This window comes from Lissotriton helveticus, chromosome 10 (genome assembly GCF_964261635.1).
Source record: "Lissotriton helveticus chromosome 10, aLisHel1.1, whole genome shotgun sequence".
Lineage (NCBI taxonomy): Eukaryota > Metazoa > Chordata > Amphibia > Caudata > Salamandridae > Lissotriton > Lissotriton helveticus.
In genome coordinates this window covers 1102563730-1102589380 of record NC_136071.1, presented here as the reverse complement: position 1 = coordinate 1102589380, position 25651 = coordinate 1102563730, and the positions used below count along the sequence as shown (strand labels likewise).

The 25651-nt window shown below is 45.6% G+C and overlaps 1 protein-coding gene across 2 annotated transcripts in view; it reads right to left on the bottom strand.

Annotated features, from left to right (window-relative positions):
- Nucleotides 1–25651, bottom strand: part of UBA5 (ubiquitin like modifier activating enzyme 5) — a 76088-nt gene that overhangs the window by 930 nt on the left and 49507 nt on the right. For both annotated transcript variants that reach the window (XM_078663852.1, XM_078663853.1), the window contains exons 8-11: nt 20438–20565; nt 6283–6418; nt 1894–1969; nt 1161–1267 (exon numbers count right to left, since the gene is read on the bottom strand). In XM_078663852.1, the coding sequence (XP_078519978.1) occupies nt 1161–1267; nt 1894–1969; nt 6283–6418; nt 20438–20565 (447 nt within the window). The remainder of the gene's footprint in view (nt 1–1160; nt 1268–1893; nt 1970–6282; nt 6419–20437; nt 20566–25651) is intronic.

The window sequence follows — 25651 nt, the reverse complement described above, 5'->3', positions numbered from 1 at the left end:
CGGGTGTTAATTTTATGTGATTAAGAAGCTGAAAACATTTTCTTAAACAACTTAACATCATTCATTCAAAGCTGGCCCTACTAGCTGAACATATGGGTGGGCACATTTTTAAAACTGGTTTGAAATTCAGAGTGAATGTCACTAGAATATTGCTAAATAGGTATAACCCTTTAGCAAAAAATTGCTAGGGTAACTTAATGTCTTACTGTTTATGGTTTTATTTTTGTAGCTTATTGCAGATTATGCAAAGGCAGAGATGCAAAATCTGGGAACAAAACTAGGAGACAGTGCATCAAATCACTCCAGGCTTTTAGCCCAACTTTAGTTCCCCGAGAAGATGTTTTTCTGCCTTGCTAAGGGGAAATTATTTACAAAACCAATGCAAAACACTGTGAGGAGTATTTCAATGTAGATATTATCTTGATATCAATTAACAGGCAGGCCTATATTTTTTTATGTTAGTCTAGAAGGACCAATAGCCAGAAATACAAAATGTTAATCCTGCCCAGCAGCTTTCACAAAGGCTTATATGTCCAAAACTATTAAACAGATTTACACAAAACTGATTAAAGCACACTTTCTCAGTAAAGCTACTTTCTTGCAACCTTGGCATTCATCTCTTCAGTGATATTTGCTGTATAAACAAGCAAAATTTTACAATGGGAGCTAAAATCCAAAAAGGAATCTTTTTTGACCCCACTGCTTCAATTTTTTTCTTCAGTTTGGAACTAAACAAAATTGGTATGCTGGACCTTAGCAGACTACACCAAGCAACTTCTAAACACAGTGCAGATCTGTGGCTAATGGAGGAGAGGATGGGTGGTGTAGCACCATGGAATGGGCAGAGGATGAAGAAAAAAAAAAAGCTGTGTTGTGGGATGAGGGAACAAGGAGCAAAAGATAGTGGGGATTTATCATTTGGATTATCTGGAAACCAAGATGGAGCTATGCTTATTCTGCAATGAGTGGGAACAAGTACACAGAGATAATTAAAAAAAAAACGGAATGCAATACTTTTAGTTGTGTGGACATGAGGAGGATGCTAGGGAGGGCAGTCAATTTGGATATTATTGTCGTGTCAATGGAGCCTTGATATAAACTATACTTGAATGAATCATTGTCGTTCAAAACAGGCAAAAGATGAGTCAAATATACAACACCTTATTTGGTACAGTGTATGCTACTGTTATTCCCTCTGGTAGATCAGGTACTGGCCCAGAAGCAGCTTTCAACTCCTCCTCCGAAACTTCAGACACCAACTCAATACCTATAAAAAACAAACATACACGACTTGTAAGCAGCAATGACTGCCATTGTTTACCGCATAGTCTAACTGAAGATTTAAAATAGTAACGGGTCAGTATCAACAAACAAAAGATAGAGCAAAACATATTCACAATAGCGGAGTCTACCAAATCAGAACGGCCTTTACTAGAGACAGTGTGAAACTAGATCAAAACTCTAACCTAGTTTCCCACTTGGCAAAGAAAACCGAATTTCCTGTTCCCAGTAACTATAAACCATATGCTGAAAAACACCCTTCGAAAAAAAAACAACATCCCACATAGAGAACAAAATCTTCAGCACTGCATTATACTAAAACATACCAATAACTGCTAGGGTGCAGGAATTAACCCAGGCGATTGTAGATTTACACTTAAGGGATAGATATGACCGTCTACCAAATAATTCAAGCCTCAAAGATTCCTATTCAACTTCATGTAAAATAAGACCCCTAGACCACAAAATGAGCATATTGGTGACTAACAAAACCTTCAGCCTAACATCAACACAGGATTTCCAAACATTTGATCTCTTCAAATTTGGTATAGACTATTTGAATTGAGGTGCACATCTGTACCATACACAGTTATGTTGAGAGATGTTCCTTACCCCATTCATTGTCCTCATGTATGACATCATCTTCCTGCACTATCACCTCTTTTTTCGGCTGGGCCGCTTCTTTTGCCTGCAGATATAATGAGAACATAATGAGAAAAAAAAGTTGTTTTCCTTTATGGAGATTACGCCACACTTAGTCGTTCCTTCCCTCCCTCCCTCCCTCCCTTCTTCATAGCTGGTTAGCTGAAGCAAAAGAAATAAGCTTTCTACAGAATCTGTTACTTTACTTTATTTTTTTTGTTAGTTTGTTTATTGAGAGGGGCATATGCATTACTCTGTGTATCCTGCCATGAATACCAACACCATGAACTGGTTCATTACCACCCATCATATTTTGATTTGATGGTTTGGGGAGAGTTAATATGGAAGGAAATTAAGGACAGGAACTATCAGAATCATGGTGAAGATACCATTTCCTTACTATTATCAGAAATCTACTTCAAAAATGGTTTAAGACAAAAAAAAGAGTAGATGAACGCCCCAGTTTTAAGCATATAGATCAGGAACTAGACCGTCTTATCCTCACTGAAAGTTGGCTTAACAACTCCTCGGGTCCTATCCTTGACATTGTCATCCCTCTGAGCCACAACATCATCAGACTCGATCGAGTTAAGAGAACGGGAGGTGGAATAGCCTGTATTTACCACAACCCTCTCTCAGCAAAGCAGTCCCCTTCTGCAACTCTCTCATCCTGTGAGTATCTATGCATGGATATCATTAGCAAACACAGACCCTTATGCGACCTGCACATCTTTTACCACCATCCTGGAGACAACCTCCCTATGATTGAACAAACTATGGAAACCATCACCTCAAACCAGGGTCTCCACTGCCCCCAGATCTTCTTTGGTGACTTCAATCTTCATTGGAATGAACCGAATGATCAGGCAGAGAACAGTCTCAAAAACTTCCTAACTGACCTCAACCTACTCAATTCTGTGACAGTCCAACGCACAACTTAGGCTCGACCCTCGATCTAATCATCTCCAATCCCAACTCCATTCAGCTTGAATCTATGGTCTCTTGTGACTGTTCGGACCATCACTATATCACATTCGGTATCCTAGAAAGTTTGAACTCCAAAAGATTACAGCCATTAAAACAAAAACATTGGAAAAGAACGCTCCAAAATACAAACGTAAATGAGCTCATATCTCACTGCAATATGTCCCTACCGCCGCCTGCTAACATGTCCGACGTTCACGGCCTCAGTGAGCACTACAACAACTCCCATGTTGACAGCCCTGAATGCAATTGCCCCCCTACAACTAAAAAGAAAGTCAAACAAAGACTCCAAACCATGGTTCAATGACAGCTTAAATGCAGACAGACGCAACATGAGATCCGCTCCGTCTATTGGTCTCCTTACGATTTTAAGACTAAAGAGGAGTAGATACAACAAACTCATCAGATCGGCAAAAGCAACCTTCTTCAACTTAACAAAATGAAAAATAGCCCCAAATGGCTGTTTGAGCTGATTAAGCTATAATCTAATAACACTCCTATCCAATCTCCTCTCATCTCCTGCCCCCAGCCAAGCTGTGATGCCTTTGCTGACTTCTTCCTTGAAAAGGCGAGCAAGATTGAATCGGATCTAAGGTCTGCCCTGATCGATCTATCACTCTCCTTACCCTCGATGCCTCTTATTCTGCCCTGTCTCCCCCCCCTAAAAACAATGCCTCTGGAGTCAATTCACACCTTTCAACGACACATTCATCTTCAACATTCTATCGACCCTGAAACCTTCAATCACTCCAATGATCGCCTCCCCCGCAACTTCTTTAAATAAATAAGATCACTGGTCCAAAATGATCAATGCTTCTCTTCTTCAAGGTGAGATCCCAGACTGCCTGAGGGCAGGGCTGGTTCTCCCTATTCTCAAAAAACCGACGGCTGACCCAGATCTGAATAATTTTCGAACAATCACAAACATCCCTACCCTGGCAAAAATCCTTGAGAAATGTGTCCATTAACAACCATGCAATTACATTGAGGAATTCCAACTTCTTGATCAGTTCCAATCGGGCTTCCGTCCTAGCCACAGCACTGAAATGGCCATCACTCATAGTGGACAACGCTCTCACAATGCTTGACCAGAATGAATCTTGCCTACTAATACTACTCGACCCCTCATCTGCGTTTGACACTGTCAAACGTGACAATCTACTGAGCCTTTTGGAATGCAGGATGGGGCTCTCAGGCCTTGTACAAAATTGGTTTGCCTCTTTTCTCAGTAACAGAACGCATAGAGTCAAATTCAATCAAACTCCATCCAATTCCAGTCCCTGCACTCTGGGGGTGCACCAAGGCTCCTCGCTCTCCCTCACGCTCTTTAACCTATTAATTGAACCTCTTACTGTAATCCTCACAGCATCTAACATCCAATATCACATGTATGTGGATGTCACCCAATTGTACATGAAAATCTCTTCCCCTGAAGATATCAAGATGCTCAACGGAACCCTGCACAAAACCCTAAGTTGACTAACCTCCAACCACCTCAAACTAAGCGCCCTTAAAACAGAATTTCTCCTCATCTTCCCCACCAAGCAAACCCCCATTATGGAGAAATATCTGGAAAACTTTTCCGCTCTCACCTGCACACCACACATCATAGATTCCACGAAATTGCTGGGAATAGTGCTGGATAAGAACCTAAACATGTAGGATCACATCAGCGCATCTACTAAAGGAGCGAACATCCAACTGAGCATCCTAAGAAAACTCAAACCCTACCTTCCCCAAGATGACTTCAAATCTGCGGTGCAAGCGCTAGTCATCTCACAACTAGAATACGGCAGTGCCACCCTCTGCAGGCTACCGAGACACAAATTGGCCCCCTCAGAGCATCTCTGAATGCTGCGACTAGGCTCATCACTGGCTCCAAGAAAACCAACCACATTTCTCCGGACCTTAACTGGCTTCCGTTTGAGTCAAGGATTCAATAAAAAATTGCATGTATGACCCATAGAGCACTGCATTTCAACACTCCTCTGTACCTGGCAAATAAGCTCGAACTATCGGGTGGCTCCCACTCCACAAGGAGCTCCAGTACGATGTTGCTCAAGCAGAGGAAATTTAAAAAAAGAAAACCTACAATCGTACAATCTTAGGTATTGCCCCGAGAATCTAGAACTCCTTTGCTGTGGAAACGAGACTGATTCCTCCAACACTTGCCTTCAAAAGGGAAGTGAAAGCTCTACTAATGAGCACTGCGCTGAGCTAGAAGCTTTTCTCTTTTTGTCTCCTATATTGTACAGCAGATTAATTTGCTACCTGGCAAATGGTACGGTCCCAATGCCGGCCTCTAATATGCCATTTTGTTCTTGATGTTATTTCTATATATCATTACTTTTCTCCCACAACTATCTACCTATGTCTTCCGCAACTCGTATGTAAAGCACTCAGATACCCACTTGGGTCATGTTCACGCTATCAAAACTTTTAAAATAAAAAGAAATATATGTTGAACATAACATCCGAGGAGAAAGATGCATATTTCCTAGAAGATGCTGAAGAGAATAGAGCTCACATAAAGCACTATATGTGGCATACATTTCTGACTCCAAATCTGTGCAATTGGTAGGCTTCTACAAAAGGCCTCTGAATGCTAACTTTATACATGAAGTCTCTGGATAGCCCTAAAGTGCCCTAATTTGATATGGATTTAGAATGAGTGACATTATATACGTGGCAATTTTGGGTTTAAGTACTTTCTAGCCCATTAAACTATGGGAACTGTTATCGGGAAAACATTACTTAATCTGTTTGCAGCGTGTACGGCTGTAGATTCATATGCATCCCCCTTAAACCTCCCTCCCCTCTTCAAAATGTTTGGTCCACTCCGAATCTGTAGCGGTCGACTGGAGCAATGTCTTCCTACATTGCATGAAAGTCGATGTTAACATTTCTCTTTTGCAGAGCTATAGCTCCAGAACTCAAAAAGTTTTAACCCAATGGCACAAAAAGGCAATCTAAGAAGGGAGTCTACATTTAGATGCATTGAGGGTTTTGGAGGAGGGATTATGAGTCACCTTGAAACCAAAACCGCAACTACAAAGAAAAACAAATTGGAATGTTCCTGTCCAACACTAGATAGCAAGGGTGTGCAACGTATGTGATCTACAGTAGAACATAGTGCCAATATTAGAAATCTACTAGCAGGAACAAATACCTATTAGGAATAGGATACCACTCGAGGGACACAAAATGATCTAGAAAAACCAGCAGGCAAACAGATACAACTTTCCACACTTCAGGCTTCCTTTTTCAAATGTATGACTTGACAAATTGGCAGAGAAGCGATTGCACACAATACTGTATCTGCCTTATGGTTTATATGTGCTAATATACTGAAGTAGATAAGGCATTTCTCTTAACCTTGTATTTTTCCTGCTGTTTTCTACAGTTTCTGTCGTCACAGCTTGGATTTGGCTTCATGATCATCGTAGGAAAGAAATCCTGCATTGCATTGTAGCCCAGGTAATAGCTTACTGTGCCAAACTTCAACAAATACCTATGAAAGAAAAAGATGAAACATCCTATACATTAAAAAGGACAAATATTTTTACAAAACATTTAGTAATAACTCAGAAGACACACTTCTCACACATATCCGAGTAAGAGGCGTATATAGTACTGCATGTGACTATTTATAGGAACAATAACGATTCCAAAAATTCATATATACAACAGATTAAACAATAGGGAGCAATGTATGAAGAAAACAAAAGTCACAACAGACACTGGACATACCCGTGCAATTAACTTATGTTCAGCAGAAGGCTGTGATAGAACAGTAAATTTCAATTAAATTAAAAAAAAATACGCTCCCAATGGAATGCTTTTTTTTAAAAAAAAGTCCCATCCATCAAATCAGCAGTGGGGGGGAAACAGCCATTTGGTCAGAGCACTGTAGGAATTAAATGCTTTGGGCGGGCTAAGCACAACGATTGGGAAGAAAGCCGCTGAAGGCAAAGCACGCACCCAAGGTAGTAAAGCCATCGAATCATAAGCTAGGGACTGACCTAAATCCCACTCCAAGTAGAAATAAATGTGCTGGAAACAATTGGTCTCGCTAATTAGAACTCTCAGTAATGGAAACCTAAATAGAAATCAATCACATTGTAGAAAAGAGTGGCAGAGATAAAAACCGAGCAGAAAAATATAGCAGTACCCACCCCCACTGCAAGAACATTAAAATGATTGGCAAGCGGTCACATGAATGTTGCAGCAAGAACTTTCAATAGAACACAGGGGTACACCTATAATGGAACTTCCTCTGGTTCCAGTCTAGTGACTTGTTTATTGCTGTTCAAGCAACACACAGAAGAACAGGGGAGAGGAGTTGGCCTAACGGCTAGGGCGGGCGACCTCGAATCTGGGGATCCGGGTTCGAGTCTCGGCAATGACGCTGAACATCCTGTGATTCTGGGCAAATCTCATTATCTCCCAGTGCCTAACAGAAATAAATGAATGTGTCCTCATGTAACGCAACTGGTGCTATATAAAGCGCTCTGATACCCAATACCTTCGGGTCAAGTTCGCGCTATATAAAGCTCTGTAAAATAAAACAGACCAGTGCATACGCTATTCTACCATGATTTAAATCTCTTAATTAAGGCCTTTAGAACTAAAATGGACTGCACACCCATCAATTCACGGTAGTCCAAGTGAAGTAGCCTAAGCTATTTGACTCCTTAGGATCCACCACCTCATTACACAACTGCACTGTAGCTGAGGGATGCTGCACAACTGGCACATCTGATCTATCCTGAAGACAACCCCAGCATTAGATAAATATTGGTCGAAACTCAAATCCTTAGGAGCATGGACTGAAATTCTGAACACAATGTATTTTGATATGAATCACAAATAAGTTATGTAGCAGCCAAACCATATTTTTATATATGCTATATCATTAGTCTATTCACTTTGCTTTTTCCACAAGCTTATACACAAGTGTATTGCACCACTGTAGATGCTTTTTTGATACAATTTAACCTATTCATATAGATCAGATTTCTTCAAAATCATTGCTAACCAATTCCATCAAGTGATATTGCCTGGAAATTCACCCCATTCTTCTCAGAAGTAGCAACTACCTAATCAGAAGACTCGGTAAAAACGGTAGACACCTACTAGCTTCCATCATGAATTTAAATTGTCCAACAAAGTGTTAACTTTGTTTTTCAATGCATTGGATTAATGAAAAAATAATAATCAAACTAGCTAACACGTAAATTGTAGGCCTCATAATCCAATTTGTTTGTGACATTTGCTGGTAATGTTCCATTTCATTTGGACAAACTTGTATTCACATTTCTGAAAAATAATGTCTGAATGTGTTTCCGCACGCAAGTCAACACCTATTCTAGAATATTAAAATGTTGTTTCTGAAGAATTGTACATGTTCAAGGTTTTACCTAACTTTCTTAGCAGAATCACACAAAATATTGCAAAAATTGTTCTAGTTAAGTTGGCGTATGTGAGAAGCTCCAGGTTGTAAAATTGAGACTTTTGAAATGTATTAATTCTGATTGCATTATTCTGTAGGAACCAGATACAACTGTATTGAATGTACAAGAGATCCTTTGTTCAGAACCTTATAAAAGTACTCTCATTCTGGATGAGTTAAAGACCCCTTTCTTACTGACCTTAAGCGGCAAAATCATGCCAGATTGGTCTCCAATATTATATTCTGTAGTTTGCGGTTATGAACTTTACTGAGTTCTTTACTTGGTTCTGTAATCAAACTGGACTTTGCACTTTGATTTATTGATTGACTATATTACTTGATTTCTTTAGGACTTGTAATCGGAAAATAAACCTTTAAGGTACTTTAAACCTTCACTATACATTGTCTTTATAGAACCAAAGGGGTTGTGTGTGTCTAATTTAAAATTGCTATGTAGATGTTTTTTGACAGAGAAAATGATCCAGCAGGAGCACCAACATCCGATAAGGGATTAACACTGCTACCAATCCATCACTTGTGCCAGAGAACGAGGTGGAACACGTTGTCAAGAGTCAAGAATTACTTCCCCTCAATATGCATCCGTCACTTCCAAGGGAAGAGGGAAATTAAACCACCTTTAAACTTCTCTATTTCACAGAGATTTCCCTCAGCATCAAAGTAAGTGTATCCTCAAAGTCGTATCTTTGCAAAAATTTATGAACTTAGGAAAACACCTTGCAAGTTCCACAGGTCAGTAAAGCGAAGGCCAACAACAATATTAGAGGATTATTTTACCAAATTACTTCTATTAGGAATTATACTCTAATGATGCCCTAAATTTGCAATTTTCTCCACGCTCTTATGAAGCATTAAATGCCTGATTTTGTTATCTGTTTTCCAACACTGAGCATAAGACTGATAACTATGTGAAATCTGCAATTCTCAAAATGTAAGCCCCACAGAAGTAGATGGTCCTCCTTCACCATTATCGTTCTTAGTATCCTTATCAGGAGTTGGTCCTGAAGTTGATATTAGATTAAAAGACCTCTTTCACTTCAGGATAGGCCTTCCAGACAACTGGTTTCTGGTTAACTTTTTTATTTTTTTAATTAGTTTAATGAACTAATAATTTGTTGCTGGCCCTCTAACAAAAGTAGTTTAGAGCTCTTGTGTTCTGAATCTACCAATTGTGTTAAACAAAAGGTTCTCCTAATCATCATCTGGCTGGGAGATGTTAATATACATCCTTGCCACTATAACTTAGAACGGGTTTGTGGTGTGGAGGATTTGAGGGGCAACCCTGTCCACAATTTTTCACATAATACTTATTGAAACACTCTGAATATGTTAATCTTGTCGAGAAATATTTTCATGGTCAATAACTTAGCCACAGTTGGCGAGGGTTTGGCTCCAACTTTTCACCGGGAACATCAGGAATCAACTATTGATTTTATATTGGTCACAAATCCTTTAGACACTAGGTGCAGCAAAATCAATAATCAATTTAACGCTTTTAGTGACCATGCGATTTTGCTCTGTGAGATCCAATTTATCCAGAAGGTGGCATCAACGTCTCAGGTAATTGGTCAGCCTATAATAGCCAGGAGGAATGGATACCAATTGAAGTGGCCCAAAATTGATAAAACCAAAGTGATACCTAATAAAATTAGGAATGCCCTTCATAATATTAGTAACTGTTAAGACTGCGATAATCATCCCCAACTTTTGGGATCTTCCTTTGTAGAATTCTTAGATCATATAAGGAATATAATTACTAGAAAAATCAGGAACTCAAATAAAAGTCAAGGGCTGGTTTGACGCTATTTGTTCAAAATAAAAGAAAGCCCTCACTAAAGCTTTAGGATGCAATCCTAGAAACACCTCTGAAATTGTCATTCTCCGTAAGGAATATAAAATAGCCAGGAAAAATAGGGAGAACGCGATAAAGGAAGAAACATAGGCCAAATTAGAGCATGCCGCGGTTTCAGGCAACTCTAAGGTGTTTTGGGGAATAATAAACAGCCCCCACTTCAAAATGCCTAATGATCCATCGCTCAATGTTAATGTAGGGGAGGAGGAGTGGGTGGCTCACTTTAAAGGTACCTTTGCTCCAACCGATTACCCAATACCATCGGTGTCTATTATCTCTGGGAATCCTCTCTCTTTTCTCACTAAAGAAGTCAGGGGTGGGATTAAGGCCTGCAGTACTGGGAAAGCCCCGGGTCCTGATGGTGTTCCAATGGACTTCTTCTTTGAGAACACGGATATATGGGCCCCCTTTCTAACTAACGTTTTTAATAAAATCGCTGTAGTTGGTCCCCCCCCTCACCCCTGTGTCTCGGAAAACTAGCATAATCGTCCCAGTCTACAAAAAGGGAGTAATCCTAAAAATTACTGGCCAATTTCACTAATTGATACGACGGCCAAACTCATGGGCTGCCTTCTTTTGACAAAAGTGGAGGCATGGGTGAGGAGTAAGAATATTTTAATGGAGTCCCAATATGGCTTACAGGAAGGTAAGGGCATGATAGACCAATGCCTGAACCTCTCATTCATCATGGATAGATATGTCAGAGCAAATGGTGGGAAGATCTACTTTGCCTTTATGGACCTGTAGGCAGCTTTTCCATCTATACCAACAGTGTAGGAAAACATCTTGAGGGCGCAGCCTTGGATGTTCCCGTGCTCTCCAACCATCAGCGGTTACCGATCTTGTCGTAGGCTGATGACGCCGTTCTGATGGCCCGAACTGGGACGGGGCTCCAGCATCTTATATCGACCTATGCGTTTTTTATGAATTAACTAGATTTAAAGGTCAATCAAACCAAATCTTTAATAATTATTGCGGGGGCAGGGATACGAGTAAGACCACCATATTTCTTTATGGACTCCGGTAAAATTGAGGTGGTGGACTCATTTCCCTATTTAGGTGTTCTCTTTGATAAAAATCAATCATGGTCCGAATTGCTAGAGGGCAGAGCAATGGGTATGCAGAGAAATCTAGTGGCACTGAAAACATTTACAAAAATATTGGGAGTCACACCTCGAATTTCTATGAAAAAAATCTATCATGCAAAAACAAAGGCGGCAACGGTGTATGAGGCAGCAGTATGGGGGATGGCTCCCAGCGATTCTCTACAATCCATTGAGAATAAACTTTTTAAGTCTTTTACTTCCCTACCCCAGTCATACTCGAATTATGAGCTTCATATGGAACTGACTCTACCATACATTATGGATTCTATCAAAATGGCACCACTCCTGTTGTGGCATTCTATATGGCGTAGGGACACAGTCCCCCTTACCCATAATTTAATAACGACTATTTTAAAATCAGACAACTACAGCAGTATCAGTTGGATAAAGTACATGGAGTCAGAACTAACTGCAATCGGTCTAAGTCTCCTTTTTAAAGACCAGTCCACCTGTAACTCCATTACAAAGCGGAAAGTAATTGAGATATTCACTCAGAGAGCCCAATATTTAAGAAGAGAAAACAAGCATTGGAAATGCAATAGGGCTCGCATTAGGAAAGTTTGAGCTATTGGTCTTATAAATGATTTTTTTTTTCTTTATGAGTTATTTTTTAAAATAGCTAAATTAGCTTTGTCATTTACAATGCCAATAGTTATAACTTTCGCAAATGTGACACCTAATGCATTTGTAATGCAACATGTTTTGTATTTACATGACTTAGATGTATTGATATTACAAATAACAATGGCTTTTCATTTTTTTAAATAATTAATACTTAAATAATGTATTTAATTTGCAATGGCAATAGCTTAAACTTTTGTAAATAACTTTTGTGAAGATTATGTTCAGTGTTTTTTATTGTGACGAAAATCCAAGAACAGAAGTGAAATATTAACATCTTTTTGTGATTTGTAATAAAGCGTGAAAGCTTGAAAACAGTTTGAAACATTGAAAGAACATATTTGAACCAGTGATGCTGTGGTTGCGCTGAGTGATGCTGTGGTTACGCTGAGTGATGCTGTGGTGCTCCTGAGTGATGCTGTGGTTGCGCTGAGTGATGCTGTGGTTGCGCTGAGTGGTGTGTGCATCGGTGGAGCTTAGTGGGTGCATTGGTGGAGCTGTGTGGTGGGTGCATTGGTGGAGCTTAGTTGGAGCATCGGTGGAGCTGTATGGTGGGTGCATCGTTGGAGCTGTGTGGTGGGTGCCTCGGCGGAGTTGTGTGGTGGGTGCATCGGTGGAGCTGTGTGGTGGGTGCTTCAGTGGAGCTGTGTGGTGGGTGCATCTGTGGAGCTGTGTGATGGGTGCCTCGGTGGAGCTGTGTGGTGGGTGCATCTGTGGAGCTGTGTGGTGGGTGCCTTGGTGGAGCTGTATGGTGGGTGCCTCGGTGGAGCTGTGTGGTGGGTGCCTCGGTGGAGCTGTGTGGTGGGTGATTGGTGGAGCTGTGTGGTGGGTGATTGGTGGAGCTGTGTGGTGGGTGATTGGTGGAGCTGGGTGGTGGGTGCATCGGTGGAGCTGTGTCGGTAGAGCTGTGTGGTGGCAGCATCGGTGGAGCTGTGTGGTGGGTGCATTGGTGGAGCTGTGTGGTGGGTGCATCGGTGGAGCTGTGTCGGTGGAGCTGTGTGGTGGGTGCATCGGTGGAGCTGGGTGGTGGGTGCATCGGTGGAGCTGTGGCGGTGGAGTTTTGTGGTGGCTTCATCAGTGGAACTGTGTGGTGGGTGCATCGGTGGAGCTGGGTGGTGGGTGCATCGGTGGAGCAGTGTCGGTGGAGCTGTGTGGTGGCTGCATCGGTGGAGCAGTGTGGTGGGTGCATCGGTGGAGCTGTGTGGTGGGTGCATCGGTGGAGCTGTGTCGGTGGAGCTGTGTGGTGGGTGCATCGGTGGAGCTGTGTGGTGGGTGCATCGGTGGAAATGTGTGGTGGGTGCATCGGTGGAGCTGTGTCGGTGGAGCTTAGTGGGTGCATCAGTGGAGCTGTGTGGCGGGTGCATCTGTGGAGCTGTGTGGTGGGTGCATCGGTGGAGCTGTGTGGTGGGGGCATGGTAGAGCTGTGTGGTGGGTGCCTTGGTGGAGCTGTGTGGTGGGTGCCTTGGTGGAGCTGTGTGGTGGGTGCCTTGGTGGAGCTGTGTGGTGGGTGCCTTCGGTGGAGCTGTATGGTTGGTGCCTCGGTGGAGCTGTGTGGTGGGTGCATCGGTGGAGCTGTGTCAGTGGAGCTGTGTGGTGGGTGCATCGGTGGAGCTGGGAGGTGGGTGCATCGGTGGTGCTGTGTCGGTTGAGCTGTGTGGTGGCTGCATCGGTGGAGCTGGGTGGTGGGTGCATCGGTGGTGCTGTGTCGGTTGAGCTGTGTGGTGGCTGCATCGGTGGAGCTGTGTGGTGGGTGCATCGGTGGAGCTGTGTGGTGGGTGCATCGGTGGAAATGTGTGGTGGGTGCATCGGTGGAGCTGTGTCGGTGGAGCTTAGTGGGTGCATCAGTGGAGCTGTGTGGCGGGTGCATCTGTGGAGCTGTGTGGTGGGTGCATCGGTGGAGCTGTGTGGTGGGGGCATGGTAGAGCTGTGTGGTGGGTGCCTTGGTGGAGCTGTGTGGTGGGTGCCTTGGTGGAGCTGTGTGGTGGGTGCCTTGGTGGAGCTGTGTGGTGGGTGCCTTCGGTGGAGCTGTATGGTTGGTGCCTCGGTGGAGCTGTGTGGTGGGTGCATCGGTGGAGCTGTGTCAGTGGAGCTGTGTGGTGGGTGCATCGGTGGAGCTGGGTGGTGGGTGCATCGGTGGTGCTGTGTCGGTTGAGCTGTGTGGTGGCTGCATCGGTGGAGCTGGGTGGTGGGTGCATCGGTGGTGCTGTGTCGGTTGAGCTGTGTGGTGGCTGCATCGGTGGAGCTGTGTGGTGGGTGCATCGGTGGAGCTGTGAGGTGGGTGCATCGGTGGAGCTGTGTCGGTGGAGCTGTGTGGTGGGTGCATCGGTGGAGCTGGGTGGTGGGTGCATCGGTGGAGCTGTGTCGGTGGAGCTGTGTGGTGGCTGCATCGGTGGAGCTGGGTGGTGGGTGCATGGGTGGAGCTGTGTCGGTGGAGCTGTGTGGTGGCTGCATCGGTGGAGCTGGGTGGTGGGTGCATGGGTGGAGCTGTGTCGGTAGAGCTGTGCGGTGGCAGCATTGGTGGAGCTGTGTGGTGGGTGCATCGGTGGAGCTGTGTGGTGGGTGCATCGGTGGAGCTGTGTCGGTGGAGCTGTGTAGTGGGTGCATCGGTGGAGCTGGGTGGTGGGTGCATCGGTGGAGCTGTGTCGGTGGAGCTTTGTGGTGGCTGTATCGGTGGAGCTGTGTGGTGGGTGCATCGGTGGAGCTGGGTGGTGGGTGCATCGGTGGAGCAGTGTCGGTGGAGCTGTGTGGTGGCTGCATCGGTGGAGCTGTGTGGTGGGTGCATCGGTGGAGCTGTGTCGGTGGAGCTGTGTGGTGGGTGCATCGGTGGAGCTGTGTGGTGGGTGCATCGGTGGAAATGTGTGGTGGGTGCATCGGTAGGGCTGTGTGGTGGGTGCCTCAGTGGAGCTGTGTGGTGGGTGCCTCAGGGGAGCTGTGTGGTGGGTGCATCGGTGGAGCTGGGTCGGTGGGTTCATCGGTGGAGCTGTGTGGTGGGGGCATGGTAGAGCTGTGTGGTGGGTGCCTTGGTGGAGCTGTGTGGTGGGTGCCTTCGGTGGAGCTGTATGGTTGGTGCCTCGGTGGAGCTGTGTGGTGGGTGCATCGGTGGAGCTGTGTCAGTGGAGCTGTGTGGTGGGTGCATCGGTGGAGCTGGGTGGTGGGTGCATCGGTGGTGCTGTGTCGGTTGAGCTGTGTGGTGGCTGCATCGGTGGAGCTGGGTGGTGGGTGCATCGGTGGTGCTGTGTCTGTTGAGCTGTGTGGTGGCTGCATCGGTGGAGCTGTGTGGTGGGTGCATCGGTGGAGCTGTGAGGTGGGTGCATCGGTGGAGCTGTGTCGGTGGAGCTGTGTGGTGGGTGCATCGGTGGAGCTGGGTGGTGGCTGCATCGGTGGAGCTGTGTCGGTGGAGCTGTGTGGTGGCTGCATCGGTAGAGCTATGTGGTGGCTGCATCGGTGGAGCTGTGTGGTGGGTGCATCGGTGGAGCTGGGTGGTGGCTGCATCGGTGGAGCTGTGTGGTGGCTGCATCGGTGGAGCTGTGTGGTGGGTGCATCGGTGGAGCTGTGTGGTGGCTGCATTGGTGGAGCTGTGTCAGTGGAGCTGTGTGGTGGGTGCATCGGTGGAGCTGGGTGGTGGCTGCATCGGTGGAGCTGTGTCGGTGGAGCTGTGTGGTGGGTGCATCGGTGGAGCTGGGTGGTGGCTGCATCGGTGGAGCTGTGTCGGTGGAGCTGTGTGGTGGCTGCATCGGTGGAGCTGTGTGGTGGCTGCATCGGTGGAGCTGGGTGGTGGCTGCATCGGTGGAGCTGGGTGGTGGCTGCATCGGTGGAGCTGGGTGGTGGCTGCATCGGTGGAGCTGTGTGGTGGCTGCATCGGTGGAGCTGTGTGGTGGCTGCATCGGTGGAGCTGTGTGGTGGGTGCATCGGTGGAGCTGTGTGGTGGCTGCATCGGTGGAGCTGTGTCGGTGGAGCTGTGTGGTGGCTGCATCGGTGGAGCTGGGTGGTGGGTGCATCGGTGGAGCTGGGTGGTGGGTGCATCGGTGGTGGTGGGTGCATCGGTGGAGCTGGGTGGTGGCTGCATCGGTGGAGCTGGGTGGTGGCTGCATCGGTGGAGCTGTGTGGTGGCTGCATCGGTGGAGCTGTGTGGTGGGTGCATCGGTGGAGCTGTGTGGTGGCTGCATCGGTGGAGCTGTGTCAGTGGAGCTGTGTGGTGGGTGCATCGGTGGAGCTGGGTGGTGGCTGCATCGGTGGAGCTGTGTCGGTGGAGCTGTGTGGTGGGTGCATCGGTGGAGCTGGGTGGTGGCTGCATCGGTGGAGCTGTGTCGGTGGAGCTGTGTGGTGGCTGCATCGGTGGAGCTGTGTGGTGGCTGCATCGGTGGAGCTGTGTGGTGGCTGCATCGGTGGAGCTGGGTGGTGGCTGCATCGGTGGAGCTGGGTGGTGGCTGCATCGGTGGAGCTGTGTGGTGGCTGCATCGGTGGAGCTGTGTGGTGGCTGCATCGGTGGAGCTGTGTGGTGGCTGCATCGGTGGAGCTGTGTGGTGGCTGCATCGGTGGAGCTGTGTGGTGGCTGCATCGGTGGAGCTGTGTGGTGGCTGCATCGGTGGAGCTGTGTGGTGGGTGCATCGGTGGAGCTGTGTGGTGGCTGCATCGGTGGAGCTGTGTGGTGGGTGCATCGGTGGAGCTGTGTGGTGGCTGCATCGGTGGAGCTGTGTCAGTGGAGCTGTGTGGTGGCTGCATCGGTGGAGCTGTGTGGTGGCTGCATCGGTGGAGCTGTGTGGTGGCTGCATCGGTGGAGCTGTGTGGTGGCTGCATCGGTGGAGCTGTGTGGTGGCTGCATCGGTGGAGCTGTGTGGTGGCTGCGTCGGTGGAGCTGTGTGGTGGCTGCGTCGGTGGAGCTGTGTGGTGGCTGCGTCGGTGGAGCTGTGTGGTGGCTGCGTCGGTGGAGCTGTGTGGTGGGTGCCTCGGTGGAGCTGTGTGGTGGGTGCCTCGGTGGAGCTGTGTGGTGGGTGCATCGGTGGAGCTGTGTGGTGGCTGACTCGGTGGAGCTGGGTGGTGGCTGCCTCGGCGGAGCTGGGTGGTGGCTGCATCGGCGGAGCTGTGTGGTGGCTGCATCGGTGGAGCTGTGCGGTGGCTGCATCGGTGGAGCTGTGCGGTGGCTGCATCGGTGGAGCTGTGCGGTGGCTGCATCGGTGGAGCTGTGTGGTGGCTGCATCGGTGGAGCTGTGTGGTGGCTGCATCGGTGGAGCTGTGTGGTGGCTGCATCGGTGGAGCTGTGTGGTGGCTGCATCGGTGGAGCTGTGTGGTGGCTGCATCGGTGGAGCTGTATGGTGGGTGCCTCGGTGGAGCTGTATGGTGGGTGCCTCGGTGGAGCTGTGTGGTGGGTGCATCGGTGGAGCTGGGTGGTGGCTGCATCGGTGGAGCTGTGTGGTGGGTGCATCGGTGGAGCTGTGTGGTGGGTGCATCGGTGGAGCTGTGTGGTGGGTGCATCGGCATCGGTGGAGCTGTGTGGTGGCTGTGCAAGTGAAAACTGGAATGTTGCTTCTCTTGTGAACTGGCTTTAATTTTCATCATTGTTCTACCTGTTACAACTTGAGGCATATTTAAATCAGTTTTGCTAATGTCCGATCCCAGAAACTGCATTGTGCACACTTCTAATTTCAGGGCCTCAAGTAGAAGTCACTGCGTTTTATTTGGGAACAACTCGTCTCTGGTGGTTGTTCTCTAGGAAGATAATGCAGAGGTGCGAATGGAGATGTCTGGAGTGAATGGGAAGAAGGGCTGTTTTTTTTCTTCTTCAATTTGCATCACGGGACCTGTGTATTAATGTCAACCTTTTTGTTGCCTCGCGAATGAGGTTGATTTCATCACATACATTCAATGAGGACTAAACCTCTTTAGGAAGGTGTTGCAGGTTTGCAAAAATGGTTACCCATATTGAAGTCTTTAGAAGCATGGTGCTTTGTAGGATGGTGAAAATCACCGAAAAGCGGACATCAGCCAAGCATGCGTCTGCATGTATGGCAAAGTTATGTTTGAGACTGGGAAGAAAAACCTCACTGAATGAGAGATCAAATGAGCATAGGCGTTGTTGCTCTGTATGGGAATTGTGCTCTGGCAGGGGCAGCCAAGGCTTTCGTGATCTACAAAACAAGAGTTAATTGATTTGGGTAATAACTGTCAATCGTTTAACAGCAAAAGAGGCCTGATCTGGTATTTGCCTGGAGCCGTGCAAATGGTGGCCATAAAGTCTCCATGGTTAGATTGATATATTTTTGCTATGTCGTTTCTTCGTGTCCATGGTTGCCTGTTTGTATGTAGGCCCAGGCTGCAGAGTCTAGAGGCTGCATTGCTGCCTGTGTAAATCGACTCTCCCTGCTGCCGAGGGCCTCTGTTGCAAAGCTGTGCCAGGGGCTCGGCCTCGGCGCTGAGCGAGAGGGAGGGAGGGAGAGAGGGAGGGAGGGAGAGAGGAAGGAGGGGTAGATAGAAATGCAAGCCGCAAATAAAAAAACAAGCATTGGTAAATGCATTGGAAAAAAAAAAGCGGAATGAAGTCCCAGGCATCATAGCTAGGGAAAGTTTAGTGTGCAGGCCAGGGAACGTTAAGTAAACGAGTCTGGGAGAAGGCAGACAAGCCCTCGGCATTGCTGTGGTGGGGAGTGGGGGGGGGGGGGGGGGGGGGGGGAGAGGCAAGAAGGGAAGAAAAGGTGAGAGTAAGGGTGACGAGACGCAGGGGGAGCAGCAGCCTTTGATGTGCCGGCCGGCCGTGGGCAGTGAATAATTAGGGGAGGAGAAATGCCAGAGCGCACGCTGGGGTAAGCTTGTGGAGGGAGGCTGGTGGCTTTGATGCTGTGCACGAGCTTTTTCACGGGCACAGCATCAAATCGCCCGTTTAGTAAGCTCTGGATAAGCCATAATATGTCTCGAAATCTGCAATGCTTGCGCATTGGCAGAGGCCGAGCCCTAAAAATGTCCACAATCAGTCAGCTCGTCTGTATGAATTAACCCCAGTGCTGGAGGAGGGAAGCTACTTTTATTTGGTTGATGTTACATTGCCACATCACAAATATATTTTATTAAGATTTTGCCTAAATTTGATACCACTGATGGGAAGGGAAGAAATATAAACATTCTGATCTTTCCCTGTTTCAATGTGACAAGTTATCCCCACAAAATGATCTTCATCTTTTATTTTTTTGTGGTCTTTACCGCCAGGAGAGACATAATTTTATTGTACCGATTTGTAAGCGTTATTTTAAATTCTGTCGCGTAGCATTGTTTTTTCTAAAATCCTTGCAGAATTCTTTTGTGTGTTTCTCGCTAGTATCGTTTTTATGGGCATGTTTGAAAAAGAGGAAGCAGGTTGGCTCATAGGACGATTTAGGACTGGTTTTCAAACTCTTATTGTATTTGCATATGTATATAGATGAAATGGATTTTAAACAAATTGGATGTTAGCGGATTTTTAAGTATCAAGACTTATGCTATCTTTATCTATATCTTTTCTTAACTGTGACTGTAAATACTTTTATGATCTTATGTGTAAGATCGAATAAAGGATTTGAATGAAATGAATAAATGAGACATACCAACTCTTAAGATTGGTTAAGAATAGTTTTCCTAAACGCTGTTGAAAAATATTCTTAATCTGAGTTATGGTTATAGTTTACTGCTTTTATCTGTGAAATTGAATAACAGCTAGACTAATCACAGGTTGAATCCATCCTATACTCTTTCAAGCCTCTGAAAGGTATCATATATTTGTTCTCCTTTCTCAATCAGGATCTACCAAAAGATCGATGTCGCAGAGCAGTTCATTTGGAACTGGAGCATATTTTCTGCTAAACTTTGAGGCAGTGTATACTTTGCTCCTAAAAACAGCGGAATCTTGGTTATGAAATCCGACACAAATGGAATCATTATCATACAATTTGATTATGAACAAAACACAGACATTGACAATGATTATAGCTAAATTTAAACAAATTATTCCGTCTACAACCTACAGAGGAAAATTTTAAGCCCTGCTGCTACAACTGAAACTTTGAAAGAAAACAATTTTGATATGTTACAGATACATAGCCTGTTATAGAGGTTCATGTGACGACATGGCATAGTCCCGCTAAGAACATTTGCTTATTTAACTACCTCAAAGGTTGGCTTGGTACCTTTTTATGGCTATACTGGGTTGGATCCAGGCCTATAGGACTAACAGCAAGATGTAAAAGCCATGTCTAATTGGGTTTTGAGTCCCAATAATATGAAGGCAGCACAACTTGTTTTAGAGAAAGCACAAGCATCTCTTAAATCACAAACATCCCCCACAGTGGTAGCACAATTGCTGGTTGCCACATAGTTGCTAGAGAAAGCAACACCTTTGCTTCATGCACCTCTCTGTGTTGTAACAAATGTGTGCAACCTTGCAAGAAAAGGTATAATTCACTAATGAACCCATTATGGGACTCATCAACAATGACTGTACACACAATAACTACTTACTTCAGAACATTCTGAACAAGAATGCCTGCAACAACTCCCATGGTGGTTGGTAGACTGGCTGCACAAACTCCCTCCCGTTTTAATGTTTTCTCATCAATATTTGCAGCAACAACAAGAGGAGGCGCACACTGGAACAAAAGAGATGCATGTCACTTTAAAGGGCTACTTTTATGTGATTTCATATAAAAATCGGAGACAATCGGCTTAAAGTATTACTGCTCAGATTGTTTTAGGTCCCAGAAGAAAAATATATTATTCATAATTGGAAAATCAGACCACAAAGACTAAATGCATTAATGAGAAGAACGTATCATATGACTGTCGTAGTAGGTGAACCCAAAGCAGCCTCTGTAATGGCACAATCTGTCTCTTGTTCAAGTAAATATGTCATAAAGGCTCCACTCCACTTGAGTCACCATATCTGTAAAGGATCAGAAATTTTGCAAAGTCCTAAAATTCAACAGGACTCCAGACCAACTGTTCCAACATATCGAGAGTTGATGGAAAAAGTTATTTAACTACAACAATAGTCTTACAGCTTGGCCCTATTCCTGATTCACATGCTGTGCATGATTCAGCCATCTAGTGGTTGAGATTCTTTTCCCCCTGCTGTGGTGACTAGTGACTCAGTATTTGTCTTTATTGATTCTGGGGCTTTACCTTTTTGTTTACGCCCCTATGCCCCTTTACTTGGAATGTGAGGAGTGTGGGGGGGGGGGGAGAGAAGGAGGAAGCGCATGTGAATCCAGAAAAGCTTCAAGCTGCAAAACTATTCTTACAGATACATACCTTTTCTTTTGCATTATAAATCTTTTCTGGATTCACATGCTGTACACCAATTATATAGCAGTATTAGCATTTTTGAAGGATGGTATGATAAAGTGTTCGAGTGGTTGCAAAAAGGTGTTTAAGAATCTTCTAGCCGACCTATCTCTCCTGGTTTGCATGAATATGCACAGAATAATGCTTTGTTAAGGTAAGGACTGAGGACCATCTGACGGCCGTGCATATGTCACTGATGGAGACATTCTCTAGAAATGCTAGTTTCATATCTTTTTTCCTGGTGGAATGCACCTCTTGGTTTGTTAGCAAGGGTTGTTGTCGCCTGGGTGTTACATGCTTGGATAGTTACCCCTATCCATTTGCAACACTCCCTTCAATTACTATGCTAAAGGATATTTATTATGATTTAAAAAGCTGTCTTGAGAGTGAGATACTCTAGCTTTCTTTTGTGCATCAGTTCAAAAAGATGTTTCATAAGATGTGCCAGTACCAGGCTGAAGTTCCACACAGGCACGAGGGTGATTTTGGTGGGGAAATTCTCTTCACTCCTTCTACAAATGTAATTACTGGAGTACCAAAACTGTTCCTCCCAATGAAGCCTCAGGAAGGTGAGACGAAATCAGAGAAGTGTACGTGGATAGAAGCAGATGAGAATTTTGTATTAAGTGTAGTGTGAAAATTATTTAATAATTGTTGTGTCCACCACCAGATTATCTACCAAGTTTTCTTTGGCACAGCAGTTGTGTGTTGTAGGCCACATTGCTTCCCTTAACACGTCCACTCCTATGCACTTAACTAGTAGGCTAAGGGCACAGGGAACCACTTCTAAGCTAAGGCTTGCCTGCTGCTGATGACCCATTTTCTCTTCTTATAGGATTAAGAGGTTGTGAAAGACTGGTATTTTTCACTCTCTGTTGTTTGCATTTCTGTGCGCTCTATAAATCCGGCTAACATAACATAACATATTAGGTCTGGGTATCATTTTTATGTGCCCACTGTGGGGCTATTGCAATGTCATGCTTGATCACCACTGCTATCAGATGGAACAATAGTCAAATATTCCTCAACAGTTATCAAGAGTTAATACCCCCGGGATGGGTATTCTGGGTATCTGGATGCTAAGCCTTGCCATTTTTTTGTGTTTGCCTGTGCTGTAAATACGTCTTGCTGGTTGTATGGTCTATTTGGATTGAAATCAGTTTCCCTGTGACTCTTAAGGAAATGCTTTTAGTGCTGGGAAAACGGTCTTATGTTCCAACACATTTATGTGTTTTACTCCTTCTTGCAGTGTGCACCGTCTACTCAGCTTTAGATTCTCTATTTGAGCACCCCTCTCTATGTGGGATGCATCTGTGGCGATTGTCACTGTGGACACTGGCTGCTTGAACAGCCTGCCTTTTGATACATTGTATAATACTCACCTCTGTATCTCTGTGACCACAGACTATGTAGCCACTCTTGTATGGCTCTTATAAGTAACCTGTGAAAAGAATTGGGTAACTTCAAAATACATCCTCACAAACATTTTCATCACTGTTCTCACTGTCCGGTTTCTGGCATCTGGAAAAATAAACTTGCTCAGTCAGTGCTGCAGCTCTTTTGGACTAAGAAGGCTTTGGCCTTGTTCAAGTGTAGCTCTGTTCCTTAGAAGGTCTTTCTCTTCACCAAATTGCAGAGTATTTCTCCACTCTAATGTGTACAATTTTTCCATTACCTGGTCTATGTTGCACTGGCATTGTTTGAATATGCTTTCCTTTACCAGCCAGTCATCTAGATATGGGTACTTCTATATTCCCTGCCTAAACAAGTGTGCAAAATATGAATTGTGTCAAAAGAACATCTCTCTTTGCTCACGGGGACCAGGGTCTTGATACGTTATATGAACAGAGTCCACCGTGGAGCTCTTAGTAACAAAATGGAATCATTTTTGTATAAATCAGAGGAAACACAAACTAAATGTATTATTCAAGCAGCCTAAGGGGATGTTCTCATTCGGGTTGCAAAAAACAGACAGTGAGACTGGAAAGGCTTCTTTCTGTTTGCGGTGTGTATTCTCAGCCAATATAAATGCAACTTACAGTGAGACTCATAGAAAGTGCAGGCGACACAGTGCTTAAGTGTGCGCATAAACAATAAAATATATACAAAAGACACCATAAATCATCCTTGGTTCTTTTGTCAAGTTATATCAAACATGAATGTGCATACATGTAGGAAAGTGCCACTTTTTGACATGCCGCCCCCCCCCCCCCCCCACCGTTTGCCTGGTATCGGGTGCAATTTTGACAGATGTGCACTGGGTTCCTGCTATCCAGGTACCCAGTGCCAGGCCGCTTCCCCTAAACTTGTTCCTCAAACTGCAGATATGCCCCTGTGAAGTCTAAGTCACATATTAGATGTCACAAGTAAACAGGGAAGCCATTTTAAGTACCTGTGCAGGACACGGATAAAAAAAAAGAGTTGCCCAGCTATATGATGGCTTCACTGAAATCTATGGTGTTTCAAGTGGCGGATTTTTTTTTTTGTAACTCTTTTTATTGAGAAACAAGGCATGTTACAATCACAATTCAGCATTAGTCAGGTAATCAGTAGTAATCAGTCAGATATCAAGCCTAGAAGATGACTGACACCATAACATAGGGCTAACGACAGTAGTCCTGTACAGTCAAATCTCAACATCTGTATCCCTCCGAACCCTTGATGGCTCACAAATGTCCCCCCCGGTAGGAATTCCATAGCCCCCATATATGTGACCATTTTTTCGGACACCCTCTGGATTCATAAATGGGCTTCTCCGTTACCATACACCAGTCCATATCCCGTGCCCAATCAACCACCTTCGGCGGGCTTGGTGCCCTCCGCAACCGTGCAATATTACGTTTGGCAACCATGAAACCCAGATTCTCTCCTTGGCGTTAAGGTCGGTAGGGTCCCATACGTTCAGTATAGCCAATTTTATATTACAATATATTTGTTGCCCCAAGGCTGCCCCATAATGAGCACCACCCGTTCCCAATATTTCTGAATCAGTGCGCACTCCCAGAGTGTATAGATAAAGGTGCCTTCCTGTCCACATCGTCGCACACAGCCACTATCTTGGGTGTAACCCATATGGACCAATGAGGGCCCTGACAAGTAAATTGTGTGGAGAATCTTTAGCTGGACCAGCCAGAGGCTGGAGGAAATGGCAACTTCACGGGATAAGCAAGCGCCGCCCGCCACTCCTCGTCATCCAAGCTGGCCACGTCATAGTCGCATTTACTCCTCAGACGAGTCAGGGGGTCTGTCATTTTATTTATGAGCTTTCTGTAAATATTAGAAATCGCCTTTTCGGGTAGATTGCTGTCAAGGATCCTGTCCTCAAGAGGGGAGGACTCAGGGAGGACCGTACCTTTTGGGAGAACAGGGAGCAGGGCATGCCTAATTTGAAGATACCGGAAATGTTCAGATGTGGCCATTTAGTAATCGTGCTGTAGTCGGGCAAAGGGTAGGACGTCACCCGATTTCCAGAGATCCCCCACCCTACCAATAAGGTCCCATTTATCGAAACCCTTTGAGCGAGACAGCCGACCCAACTGATCACAATGTCAGAGCGGCATGGCTTGAGTGAGTTTGCCCTCCCAGCCCAGGCTTCTGTTAGCGTCTTTCCATACTTGCACGGCATGTCCAGTCGGGCCGGACAGGGCAGGTTTCAAAGACTTAGTATACAGCGCACCCTCAAAACTACCCCCCTGGGAGGAGCCACCTGTGAATCCGAAGAGCTGGGTCATCTTGCTGTCTATAACTGCATTGGTTGATTGTTGCGAGCTGCGAGGCCCACTAATACCTCCTAATATCTGGGAGCCCAATGCCCCCGTCAAACCAACCTGGTGTAAGTTTATGGGTGGCGATGCGGGGGGGGTTTGCCCCCCCACAGCAGGTCACGAACAGTGCTCTCGAGTTCTCTGAACTATGAAGCAGCAACTGGAAGTGGGGTGTTCTGTAGTGCATATAAGAGTCGGGGAAGGGACATCATTTTAAATAGGGCCACGCGCCCCAGGAGAATCAAAGGAAGCGACTTCCAGTGGAGGAGATCAGATTAGAGACGCACCAGTAGCGGCCGAAGGTTATGATCATATGATCTAGATATGTCTTTGGAAATCCAAATTCCCAGATATTTTAAGTCTTCCACTGCCTCTGTCAACTGGCAACCCCGGGGGAGCAAAGGCCGCTGTCCGCAGAGGACATAAAGCACTGATTTGGACAAGTTGATTGTGTAGCCTGAAAATCTACCGAAGACTCGAAATATGTCAAGTACAAGATTAGGAGACGCTGCAGGGGAGGCCAAATAAAGCAAAATGTCGTGTGCATATAACAATATGCGGTCTTCCCAGTCATGTATCCATTTGAGGCCTCTAATGGCGGGATCCAGTCAGATCCACGACCGCCAGT